This window comes from Muscardinus avellanarius, assembly GCF_963383645.1.
Source record: "Muscardinus avellanarius genome assembly, chromosome: 10".
In the NCBI taxonomy this organism is placed as follows: domain Eukaryota; kingdom Metazoa; phylum Chordata; class Mammalia; order Rodentia; family Gliridae; genus Muscardinus; species Muscardinus avellanarius.
The window spans coordinates 41,687,653-41,701,646 of NC_137796.1; the positions used below are offsets into that span (position 1 = coordinate 41,687,653).

At 35.9% G+C, this 13,994-nt stretch overlaps 1 protein-coding gene across 1 annotated transcript in view; it reads left to right on the forward strand.

Annotated features, from left to right (window-relative positions):
* The window catches only part of URI1 (URI1 prefoldin like chaperone), a gene marked incomplete at both ends in the record, with an annotated part of 90,069 nt that overhangs the window by 19,106 nt on the left and 56,969 nt on the right, over positions 1 to 13,994 (forward strand). Inside the window, one exon of the mRNA XM_080702452.1 lies at positions 13,518 to 13,552. Coding sequence (XP_080558578.1) covers positions 13,518 to 13,552 — 35 coding nt within the window. The remainder of the gene's footprint in view (positions 1 to 13,517; positions 13,553 to 13,994) is intronic.

The window sequence follows — 13,994 nt, forward strand, 5'->3', positions numbered from 1 at the left end:
TCTGGTGACTGGAAGGTCCAAATAGCATGATGCTTTTGTCTTGACTAGGGTCCCTTGTCTACATCACAGCATGACAGAGAAACAAAAATTGAACTGGCTGCAGACGAGAGACCAAAGTATAGAGTTTTTTTCCTTTATGACAACCAGCTCTTATAGCATTAAACTGTTCATGAGGGGGCATTAAGCTCTGCTATCTCTTAAAGGTCCTACCACTTCAACTTTGCCACACTGGGGAGCTTCCTTTCATCATATGAACCTTTAGGGGACAAACCATATTCAAACCATAGAAATTAGGATCTCATAGTGTATCTTAGATGTACAAAGAGCTTCACTGTACTCATATTTCAATTGCAAAAACAAAATAAGTTTCCTTACTCCTTTATTTTTCTTTTTACCCTTTGGAAGATCACTAAGAAAGAATAAAGGCCGTGAAATTTTTGTTTTTGCAAATAGGACTACTCAAGAAAGAGATAAAAACATTAAAATTGAGTTCAGTGTATTCTGATGGTACACCCTAAAAAATTAAATTGAAATCTATCACCACAGAAGTCTTCCTCAGCTTTCCTATCTGTGACACTGGGAATTGAACCCAGCGACATACTACTTCCATGCTATACCCCCAGCCCTATTTTTTATTCTTTGTTTTTGAAACAGTCTCACTAAGTTGCAGAAGGCTCTGAACCTGCAGTCCTTCTGTCTCAGCCTCCCAAGTACTGGGATCACAATCATGGGCCACTATGACTACCAATCTATATTTGAATATCCCTTTCTTCTTTTATAGAACCATGGTTTTCAACATCTGTGTTTATTCATATGCTCTGTCCTATAAACATGAAATAATTTAAGAATATCACTGCTAGCCTCTAACATTATAAAGTAAAAGTTGAAGAATTTTTTTGCCCTTACATTATTCTTTTATGGTATAATTTTTTTTTAATCTCAGAAGGTACTGGAAGGTACTGGAATTATTTTTTCCACGTGGATTTTGATATATACTTATAGTATTAAATTTTGGAACAGCAACAACAATAAACTGAAATACATATGTTTTCTTTAGCCTTCTTACAAAAGATAGCGTTTTCTATTTTGTCTCTTATTTCTTACTAAACAATATGCCTAGAATACTGTGGTTTTTAGTGAGATTTTCTCATTCTATTTTATGGTTGCATAGTAACCATCATCTATTCAGCTGTTATCAATGGTGGTTTCAGCCTCTTAATAGTAAAACTAATGTCTCAGTGAATCACTTTATGTGTATGTTGTTTCTCATTTGCAAAGTAACTTCAAGTGAAGTCCTAGAGGCAGGATTACTGAGCCAATGGGTGAATTACTTTAGTTTTATTCATGTTTATAATCACTTTTTCAAAGAACTATCAATCAATTAATTAATTAATTAATTTGAGGTACTGGGGATGGAGCCCAGGGATATTCTACCTTGGAGCTACAACTCCAGTCCTATTTTTAATTCTTTATTTTGAAACAGGGTCTCACTGAGTTGCAGAGGCCCTCTCCAAAGTAGCTGAGGCTGGCTGTCTGTGAACTGTGATCCTCCTCTCTCAGCCTCCCAAAAGCTGTGATTTTAAGTGTGTGCCACCATGCTGGGCTAAGAACTATCAATTTAATTGACAATATGAAACCTAAAGAGGTAAGAGCTAGAAGCACATGATGTCCAGAAACTGGGGATCCATGTTTTGAGTTCCTTTAACTGGCTTTTTTTCCCCTTGGACTCTTGCCATTTTCAAAATTTCTTACCTGGAAAAAGTATTTGCTGGCTGATTTTGGTGATTCCAGTTATTCCTCTTCTGCCTACTTTCCAGGGTACTCTTTAAGAAGATACTTTTTTTTTTTTTTGGTGGTACTGGGGTTCCTGGAAGCCCTTCTACCTCTGGGCTACACTCCCAGACCTATTTTATTTTTTTGAAACAGGGTATCTTAAACCAGTGTGGCTGGCTACGAACCTGCGCGATCCTCCTGTCTCCGCCTCCAAGCGAGGGGATTGCAAGCGTGGGCCACCACGCCCGGCAAGAAGATACTTTTTTTTTTGGTGGTACTGGGGGTGGAACCCAGAGGCTTTCTACTTCCGAGCTATACTCCCAGACCCATTTTATATTTTATTTGGAAACAAGGTCTCACTAAGTTGCTGAGAGCCTCACTAAGTAGCTGAGGCTGGCTTCAAACCTGTGTGATCCTCCTGTCTCAGCCTCCCAAGAGCGGGGATTACAAGCATGTGCCCCCAAGCCGGGCAAGAAGATACATTTTTAAGAATGGAGTCTGGGGATGTAGCTCAGTGGTAGGGTATGTGCTTGACATATATGAATCCCTAGGTATAATACCCAGCAGCCCCCCCAAATATGAATGTAAATTGAATTATGCCATTTTTTACTTCTACTTACTATTCTCTTGTGGCTTCTATTTGTATTTAGAATAAAATCCAAGTTAGTGCTCAGTCTTATTGCTTTTTGTGCAGTTTTTCTTGTATAGTTCACAATCTCATTTACTAGAATTTATCATTTTTGACCTTATTCTGTCTCTTGTACATTCTCAGTCCAATCCAGGGCAACAGATTCAAACCAGAATCTTATCAGTCTACCTATTCCATCTCTTATTACCTGTTGTGGTCCTAATGTTTGTGTATAATCTTCCTACTCCATACAGTTTATATATTGGAATCTAATTAATCATGATATGATAGGGTTAAGTGGTCAGACATTTGGGAGGTGATTAGTTTACAAGGCCAAGAACTCTCAGTGATAGAATTAATGTCCTTATAAAAGAGGCCCTAGAGAGCTGTCTTGGACCTGTCACCGACCGTAAGAGGAGGACAAAAAGAAAGGGGTCTGTGGAACAACCAGACAAGGCGTTGGTGCCTTGATCTTGGATTTCTCAGCCTCCAGAACTGTAGAAAGTAAATTATTATTGTTTATAAATGACCAAGGTGACTAAATTTTAACAGAGATCCTGAACAAACTTAAGAATATAAACATCTACACACACACACACACACACACACACACACAGTATTTAAAGAATGGACAGAATTTTCAAAATGGACACCAAATTACAAACTCAAACTATATATTCAAAGTAGACTGCCAAATACAAAGAAAACCATATCTAAGCATATCGTAATTAAACTGAAAGCCAATGAAAAAGATACAAAGACAGATTAAAAAATACATAAATTCTTCTAAGATGAATATAACAAGACCAAGTATCTGAGGCTGGCCTTAAACTTGGGATCCTCCCTCCTGTCTCAGCCTCCCATGGACTGAGATGACAGCCTTGTGCCACCATGCCTGACACATTATTTTACAGTTAAAAATTATAACAAAATATAAAGCTTATTATTAAATATACAACCGAGTGGCACTGAGTATATTCACATTGTTGATCATTTGAAAGCCACCCTTTTCTAGTATTTCTGTGTTGCAAAACTAAACTTCAGTATTAAAAAATATTCCTCCCTCTCCTATCTCATGTCAAACATCATCCTAATTCTTTATCTGAATTTGGTTAGCCTAGATACTTCATGAATCATATGATATTTGCCCTTTTTTTTAACTGGTTTATTTTGCTGTGTATAATGTCTTCAAAGTTCTTTTGTGTCATAGCATGTGTCAGAATTTTCTTTTTAAGTTTAAATTTTATTATACAATTTTGTTTATTCTGTCAGTGGATACTTGGGTTGCCTCTACTTTTTTTTTTGGTGCTTGCTGGGAATTGAATCCAGGGGCATTCTACCTCTGAGATAGACCCCCAGTCCTATTTATTATTCTTTATTTTGAAACAGGGTCTTGCTAAGTTGTGGAGGGCATCACCAAGTAGATGAGGGTATTTAGGAAACTGTGTTCCTTCTCAGCCTCCCAAGTACTGGGATTATAAGTGTGTACTACCACTTCTGGTTTGCCTCTAGTTTTTGACTATTGTGAATAATGCTGCTATGAACATGGGTTTGCAAATATATGTTTAGCCTATGCTTTCAGTTTTTTTAGTATTGTTAAAGGTTGAATTTCTGGATCATATGTTTAATTTTTAGAGAACTGCATTACTGTTTTCCACAGTCTCCCCAGTCGCTGTCCCATTTTACCTTTCCAGCAACAATTCCTAAGTATTTCAGCATTTGTATATATTCAGTAATACCCGTTTACTACTTTAAAAAAATAATGACCATTATAAAAAGTGTTAAGTAATATCTCATAAGGTTCTATTTGACTACTCTTATGTTCTTTCTCTGCTTCCCCCTTCCTTTGGATTAATAAAACATCCCTTATTGTTATTTCCTTCTATTAACTTGTTTGTGGTACTTTTTTCTGTATTTGTTCTGTGTATAGTTTTTTGTTTGTTTGTTTGTTTACTATTCCTCTTTTTACTGGGAAGTCTCTGGGCTTTAATTTGGATATTTTATTTAACTGACCTGAAACAAGTTTGTTTTTTTGTTTTTGTTTTTTTTGGTGGTGGTGGTACTGGGGTTCCTGGAAGCCCTTCTACCTCCGGGCTACACTCCCAGATCCTCCTGTCTCTGCCTCCCAAGCACAGGGATTACATGCGTGCACTACCACGCCTGGCTAACAAGTTTTTTTTTTTTAAATCTTGATTTATACTATCTGTCTGTCCTTTTAACACCATTAATTGAAATTAGATGATTCAGTTGTAGGTTTTATTTGATTCATTTTTATAGATTTACAGTGAACTTGAATTTTCATTTATTTCTCCATATTTTCCTGCAAATGTTAATTATTATTATTATTTTTTTTTTGTGTGGTACTGAGGGTGGAACCCAGGGGCCTTTTACCACCAGGCTATACTCCCAGACCTATTTTATACTTTATTTGGAAACAGGGTCTCACTAAGTTACTGAGAGCCTCACTAAGTAGCTGAGGCTGGCTTCCAACCTGTGCGATCCTCCTGTCTCACCCTCCCAAGCGCGGGGATTACAAGCGTGCGCCACCACACCTGGCCAATTATTGTTATTTTTTCATTTCTTTTTTTTTTTTGGTGGTACCGGGGTTCCTGGAAGCCCTTCTTCCTCCGGGCTACACTCCCAGACCTATTTTTATATTTTTGAAACAGGGTCTCTTACGCCAGCACGGCTGGCTTCGAACCTGCGCGATCCTCCTGTCTCCGCCTCCCAAGCGCGGGGATTACAAGCGTGCGCCACCACGCCCGGCGATTATTTTTTCATTTCTAATACATATTTTTATTGAAAATAAATGGTATACATTTAAACTATACTTGTTGCCCTCTCCCCCCTCCACCCCTGTTTTCCCTTCCCCCCTCCCACTAATGATTGTCCAGGGTAACCATGCCATATTCATACTTTTACACATATTCGGATATGGACCCTCATTAATCAAGTTCAGCTTTCCTCCTCTCCTATCTTTCCAATCAAACTTTGCTGACATTTTCTTTCCATTGTCTGGAGTCCCTCTGGTATCCCCTATGCTCCCTAGTTTGGGCATATTAGAGGAAACATGTCCCTTCTCTTTCTGTGCTTGGCTGATCTCACTTAACATAATGCTCTCCAGGATTTTCCATCTTCTTGCAAATGACATGATTTTGTTCTTTATAGCTGAATAGAATTCTATTGTGTGTATTTCCCATAATTTGGCAATCCATTCATCTGTTGATGGGGACCTGGGTTGGTTCCATATTTTGACTATTATGAATTTTGCTCCTATGAACATAGATATGTATATGTTGCTGTAGTTCTCTGATTTCAACCCCTTTGGAACAATACCCAGGAGTGGTAAAGCTGAATCATATGGTTGATCTATTCCCAGTTTTCTAAGGAATCTCCACACAGATCTCCATAGTGGCTGAACTAGTTTGCACTCCCACCAACAGTGTAAAAGCGTTCCTCTTTCCCCACATCCTCGCCAGCATTTATTATTGTTTGATTTCTTTATGCTTGCCACTCTGACTGGGGTTAGATGGAATCTCAGTGTAGTTTTGATTTGCATCTCCCTGATGGCTAATGATGTAGAACATCTTTTCATGTATCTGTTGGCCCTTTGTAACTCTTCTTTTGTAAAGTGTCTATTCAGTTCAATTGCCCATTTCTTGATTGGGTTGTTTGTTTTGCTAGTGTAGAGTCTTTTGAGCTCTTTGCATATTCTGGATATTAGCCCCCTATCAGAGTGGTGGCTGGTAAAGATCTTTTCCCATTCTGTGGGCTTCCTCTTTAGGTTATTGATGGTTTCCTTTGATGAGAAGAAACTTTTTAGTTTGATGCCATCCCACTTGTTCATTCTTGCTTTAATTTCCTGAGCTTTGGAGGTTTTGTTGAGAAAGTTACTGCCTGTGCCAATATGTTGTAGTGTTGAGCCTATGCTTTAATAACTTCACAGTCTCTGGTCTAATTTAATTATTGTTATTTTAATGTCCTACTTTGTTAACTCCAGTTATCTACATTGCATGTCTGTTTAGTTCTGTTTTCTGTTTTTTTTCTTCCTCTTTGTATTTATTCATATGGTCCTGTTTCTTGGCATTCTAGTAATTTTTAAATAAATGCTGAGATTGTTAGATGATTTGAAGATGAGATCTATCTCTAGAAGGGTCTTACCTTCTAGGTAGGTAGAGTGTGAACTGGCAGGTAATGAATGGAATGAAGGCCAGGTGATTGTTTTAGTATGCGATCTATTACTTCCAATCTTCAGGGCTTTCGTATGAGAACTTGATTTTGTTCACCAGGGCATCTTTTCTTGGAGCCTGCTATTTCTCCTTCTCCTTTCTTATTCTCCCTTCCTCCTCTTTTCTTCAGATTGAATCTAGGGTTTTTTTTTTTAATTTTTTGTTTTGAAACAGGATCTCACTAGGTTGCTGAGAGAGTCTTGCTGAAGTTTCTGAGACTGGTATGGATCCTCTTGTCTTGGCCTTCCAAATACCGGGATTATAGATGTGTGCCACCATACCTGGATCATGGAGGCCTCTGAACTCTAAATTTTTGTTTCTTCCTGAGTTCCACTTTTCAGAATTTTAATTTAGCTTTTATTTTTTAGCTTTATTAGCTTTGAAATTTGATAAATGTCATAAAAAATAAACAACCTTTCTTTTATGCCTTATTTTATTACCATAGCCATGTTAAACTGTCCGAGATTCTGCTTGTTTCTGTCACCCAGCTGTGGTTGTTCAGGGCACATCATAATTCATAGACTCTTGCCTATGCCCAGAATTGTTCTAGAAAAAAGCATTCTCAGCTCACTTTCCTAGTTCTCCTCTATATTTGTACTGTATTAGCCTACTAAAATACATAAAAGTTCCAAACTGAAAAACATCTGCTCCTGAGGTTTGTGGCTATGTGAGTATAGAACTGTACTTTAGAAGGACTTTGTATGTGCTTACTATATGTTTGGTGAATATTATCAAATAAAGTAGATGTAAGTAGATGTGACTTTTAACCGCATAGAACTTTCAGTCAGTGCAGTTAGTTTCCTGATATCTAATTTAAACAATCCCAGAAACATGTTAGTGTCTTTATTCTTATCTATCCCTGAATGTATTATCATCCTTGAATATTTTGAGTAGGAGAAAAACTATATTATTAGAACAGTTGGGATTATGAGTAATACACAATGAAGGAAAAAAGAACCCCAATTTATAGGTAAAAACCAACAAAGATCTCAATATATAGTACCAAAGCATGTTAAAACATCCAATATTTATGTAAAAAGAGACCAGTTTTGAATGCTGATAGAATGCCTTAGAAATGTGTCAGAGAAAATGGGCTAAAACTTAGAAGTTAGGATCAAAATGATAATTTTGATTTTATCTTAGGCAGGTTTTAAAATAACATTTAAGTATTTAAAGAAATAGCTTCATATAATTGTACTTTTGGTAGCATATTTAGAATGTAAATTTGTTTAAAATTAATTATTATTACTATTTTTTTTTGCTTTTGTGGTGGTTTTAATAATGTAGCCCTCAGTTTGTTGCAGTTTATCTCACCACTTGTTGCTTTTTTTTTTTTTTTTAGGTTAGGAACCTGTAGTCAATTCCTTCCTTCTTTGTAAAAGAGTTTACTTAAAGATTTGTAATTTTTACTAATTTTGTTAAACGTGTACTTTTTGTGTACTTATATAATTTAATTAGCTGAGTCTTATCTTTTTGTGTGTGTGTGTGTGGTACTGGGGATTGAACCCAGGGGCAGTCTACTTCTGAGCTACACCCCCAGCCCTAATTTTTATTCTTTATTTTTATTTATTTATTTTTTTGGTGGTACTGGGGTTCCTGGAAGCCCTTCTACCTCCGGGCTACACTCCCAGACCTATTTTTTTTACATTTTTATTTGGAAACAAGGTCTCCTAAGCCAGTGTGTGTGGCTGGCTTCCAACCTGCGTGATCCTCCTGTCTCTGCCTCCCAAGTGCGGGGATTACAAGCGTGCACCACCATGCCCGGCTTTATTCTTTAATTTTGAAGCAGGGATTTACCTAGTTGCAAAGGGCCTCACTAAGTAGCTGAGACTGTCTGCAAACTATGATCCTCCTGTCTCAGGCTCCCAAGTGCTGGGATTACAAGCATGCACCACCACATCTGGCTTATTTTTTATTCTTTATTTTGAAACAAGGTCTCACTAAATTGTAGTGGGCTTCACTGAGTAGCTGAGGCTATCTGTGAACCTGTGATTCTCCTGTCTCAGCCTCCCAAGATAATCTTATCTTTAATAAATTATTTGCAACCTTTAGGGTAATTATCAGGTGCTTCAACTTCCAGTGATACTTTTTCCTTTTGATTCAGCAGCTTTAAAACCAAATAAGATCTGTCTTAAAGCTATAGTCCAGCAAGAGAAGCAACCATGTAAGTTTAGGTAGCACTGATGAGTACTTTCCCCAAACCATTATTTTATGCATTAATTGATACAGGAAAAATTTGAAATGGCAGTACATTGAGAACAGTTTCAGAAGTAAAGGAAGTATTTTTAGAGAAGTATCAAAAATCAGAAACAAACTACCTACTATGCTTTCTAAGTTTAGTTTTAATGTGGCACTGTATATTTAACTGGGAAATTCATACGTTGATGCCCTCTTGTGGTCTGTTACCAAAATAAATAGCAGAACTATAAATAAGTACTGGAGTTCTTACTGTATATTAAGTTGTTCTTTCATTCCTTTATGAAATAATCTTACAAAAGCAACTTATGAGGAAATAAGGTGAAGGCATTATTATTTTTCTTATAATTTGTTGACCTTAAAGTTTATCAAATAAAATTTTAACCCTTTGTAACAATGTGTTAGCTGGACCCCTATGGACAGAAAAATAGATTGTTGGGTGGGTTGTCCATCATCATTCTGGGCATCTAACTTCATTAATATAATTGTCTTAAAAATGTGTTGTATACGATAGTAATTATGGGGTTGGCCCATTACCTTCCTCCTAAACACACACACACACACACACACACACACACACACACACACACACTCACTCTCTCTCTCTCTCTCTCTCTGTCTGTCTGTCTGTCTGTCTGTCTGTCTTATGTAAATGGTGTGTCTGACATAAATGGTCCTTTAGAAGTTTGTTGTTTAGAAATGTGATCTGAAAGGGCTGGGAACAGTATGATGTATTGGAAGAAATAAGGATTTATACAGTGAAATGGTGAATTTAAACTTGTTTGCTTTTACTGATGTTATTGCTAAGGTCTTGTTTGTGAGTATTGTATTGAGGAGGAAGTGAAAGAGAAATAGCAGTAAGCAGTGTTTTAAGAAAGAAAGTGTTGAAGTAAACAGCTTCTTTTTTGCCCTGTTATTTAGTAAGTTACATTGGTGGTTGGATGCAGTCCAACACAAGGAGTATGAATTGTGATTTTTATAGACCTGGTTTTGAAACTGACTTAATCTCTTAGCAGTTCTTGGACAATTGTATTATATTGGGTAAGTTACTTCATTTCTGAATGCAGGTTTCCATTCTTTAAAGAGGTTAAAATCTAGCTCATTGAAATGTTTGCAGATTGGTTTTCGTCAGCTGAAGTATTAATGTATATTACTGTTCTTATAAATCTTAGGTTAAGGATAGTTTTAAGTTACAAAGAAAGTATATCATATGATTTTATAGCTACTTGAATGTTGGTAAATACTCTGAATGAAGATTGTATATTAAAAGGTGTTAAGTCAGGCCAAGACTGAGACATGAGGATGGCAAGTTTGAGGCCAGCTTCAGCAATTTAGCAATACTTTCTGCATCCTAATGAGACCCTTTTTCAAAACAAAAACTTAAAAAGGTTTGGGAGTGTAGCCTGGAGGCAAAATGTTCCTGAGTTCAGTCTTGTGAACATACATGCTCAGGACAGGAAGGAGAGGGAGGGAAAAGTAAATCAGGCCACAGCCCTGTTTCTTTATTGTGAACTTATTGCTGTGCTACGTAGTTACATATTTTATTTATAAATTCTTGACTACAGTTACAGTCAATATATTAAAGAATATCTTAGATCAATTATTTTAATAGCATAAGCCTATAGTAACCAGTTCTTTTTATAAAAATGCAGTAAGATTTAAAAGGTGTAATATTTGTAAATTTTGGTGAAATTATATTTATTTATTTATTTATTGGTGGTACTGGGGGTGGAACCCAGAGGCCTTCTACCTCTGGGCTATACTCCCAGGCCTATTTTATATTTTTATTTGGAGACAGGGTCTCACTAAGTTGCTGTGAGCCTCACTAAGTAGCTGAGGCTGGCTTTGAACAACTGTGCCATCTTCCTGTCTCAGCCTCCCAAGTGCGGGGATTACAAGTGTGTGCCACCACGCCCGGCTTGTGAAATTATCTTTAAATAAATTAAATTAGTATCATTCCTTTATAGCTGTCTTTTGTGGAAGTCAACAAAGTGTTGAAATGGTTTTTTTTTTTTTTTTGGCTTTGTTTTTCCAAAGTTACTTATAGAACCGGGCTCACTATCTTAGGATCACTTCATTTAATACTTAAGGTACTTAATCAGAGAAATAAGATTGTTTATTTCTTATTTCTTAGTTCTGGGGTTAACTTCACAAACAAGCAAACAAGCTTTTTTTTTTTTTTACACACACACACACACACACACACACACACACACACACACACACACACACCCCGGTAATGGAACCCACAGGCATTCTAGGAGCTACACCCTTGGTCCTATTTTTTAGTCTTTTTTTTTTTAAACAGGGTCTCACGGAGTTGTGAAGGGCCTCACTTAAGTAGCTGAGGCTGTCCGTGAACAGTGATCCTCTGGTCTCAGCCTCCTGAATGCTGGGATTACAAGCGTGAGCCACCACTCTCAGCCAAACAAGATTTTTTTTTAAACCCAGGTACATTCAACTTTGAATTATAATGATTTCTCTCCTTTTCAGAATTTCCCTTGGCAGGTCAAAATAATGTCTCAAAATGTAAATACAGCTGCTGGGGTTCAAATATTTTTTTAAAGTGGGTAGACCAAAAGTCATATAAACAGAGATAACAGTACAACCAAAAGGTTATTCCATGTAAATTCATATCTCTTTTCCTTTTCCCCTTTTTTCTGATTTCCAAAATATCACTTCTCTGTAGATTTCATCCATATACTTTCTCTGATGTTCTAAATATATGTAGCCATATAGATTTTACATGTAAAGCAGTTTTTGGTAGCGAAAATTTCTCCTGTAAAATATAAAACTTGATTTTTGTTGTTGCCCTATCCTTTTGAATATCTGTTTCTAGGGAGACAGTTTTAGGAAAGAAGGGGAGGGGAGCTGAAGAAAGATGGCTAAAACAAAGCAGAGTATAGACTGTGGAGGGTGATGGCAAGAACACATGCTATTCTACCAGTGACTTGTTTTTAAACATAAAACGCATCTGTGCCAAATTTACATATTTACTAATTAAAAAGGCTTCCTGGAAACATTATAAGTAGACTATCTTCTATAACCTTTAACACCATCACTAATGGATATAGCCTAGAAATTTCATCGAAGGTCCTTTAAATAATGTAAATGATTATGAATATGTAACTAGTTAATATTGCAGCAATGAAAGGATTATCATGTAGAGGTTAATGAACATTCTGCTCTTATGGTTTGCAGGGCTTTTCTTTTTGTGCTTTTGGCTCACTTCATGCTTGGAAACACAAGCACAGGGATTGGAAAACATCCTGGTTTTGGGTCTCATCTTTTAATGGGGCTGTTAAATAGGAACTTTCTAAAAAGGATTTCATGATGATTATTTCTTTTTCAATTTACATTTAATTCTATTTGTGTATTTTATAATTACTGCCAAATCAGAAACAGTGAAATGGATTGATGTCTTAGCTTGGCTCTTCCAGATGTAAAGTCAGTACTCTATTATACATTACCACTGTTATTAAGTGTTGCTATGTGATTGGTACTTAGCAAGAGATCTTCATTCTAAAACGGACTTTTTATGCTGAGTTAATGTGTAGTATGGTTGGGTATCTCATTACAGCATGTATTTTGGTACAGGATTGCTACTTTAGTATTAAAATGTCCCAAAGAAGGAAATTTTTTCTGAAATTGAATATTATAATAGAGGAATTTAGTGACAGGTCTAAAAAAGCTTAAGATTTTTGGGTGAAAACATCAAGCATACACAAGAAGTGATATTGGTGTTTAGAACAGTGCACTAGAGCAGCAACGAGTTGCAAACTAGATCACACTGCTGCCCATTTTATGTGGCCCTGGCATTTGACTTTTCTCTTAGTTCCTTTTATCTCTAAAATGATACTGTGGTAATCTAGATTACTGCTTAATATTTTTGTTGTGTGATTTAAAAACTGGTGTTTAGCAGTGTGAAAGAAGTATTAATTTTAAAATTGCCACTACAAAATAGTGTTATTTTTTAAATTGTATTTTCTCATACTGATTAGTGTCTTATTTGTTTTCTCAGCATTCTAAGAATCTATTGAAATATCTCAAAGGAAAACATTTGTACTTAATTCCATTGTTTTAGTATTATAAACATAGTTTATGCTGTCTATGGAGTGCTTAAAATTTTATCATAACTTACTAGGGGAAAAATAAGCTGTTCAGAGCATCTCTTTATCCAAAGTATTTCTTCTTGAAAATCTAATAGAAAATACTAGGTACATCAGAATAAATATTATAGGTGAAAACATTTGGAGATATACTGACAAAATAAAATATCTTCACTACTATTGTTTTTAAACTAATGAAAGGTGAATGCTACATCGGTTTCTTGTTATTTATAACATTTGTGTATTCTACAAAATATGTAACATTGAAAACAGGTCTGTAGTTTGTACAGATATTAGTTATCTTATATCTTATGTCACCTAATAGTTATGAAGCAGGTTTTGTACCAAAGTATGGATTGGAAAGCTGTAATTTGTTCTGTAGTTATCAGCCTGCATTAGAGAGTTATGATAAAGTATGCTGTTTAAAAACTAACATTCACATCTCTGTGTGTTTGACAAATAAAAATGTATATACTGGGATGCTATTAAATCTGTAAAGCCACTGTTCTAGTTTTCTGATACACTGATTTTGCTCTGCATAGCCCTGTTTTTTTCATGAGTAGTTATCTGTTTTCATGACAGGTGGTCACTAACTGCCAAGAGAAAATCCAGCATTGGTGAGTAAATGATGGTTTTATTTTATTTCTGAAATACTGATGGAGTCACTTGATTGTATTTAAATAATGTGTGTACTGATTGTGTGTGTGTGTGTGTGTGTGTGTGTGTGTGTGTGAGTGTGAGAGAGAGAGAGAGAGAGAGAGAGAGAGAGAGAGAGAGAGAGAGAGAATGAATATTGAATTTGGTTATCGCCATTTTAAGAGGGCCTTTGATACTAATTTATATTGTCTTTTATTCTTCTGAATTACATGTTCCCCAGTTTCCTGAAGTTGTTACCATTTGTGTTTATTTAAATTGCCTTTTCTCCCTTTTTAAAAAAAATTAGAATAATACTAATATCATGGAGATGGATATTTTTAACTGATCACAGAGAGCTTTGTCTTAGAATCATTTATTATATTTGTAGTAAAAATAATTGGAGCCAGTTTTTAAAAATAATGA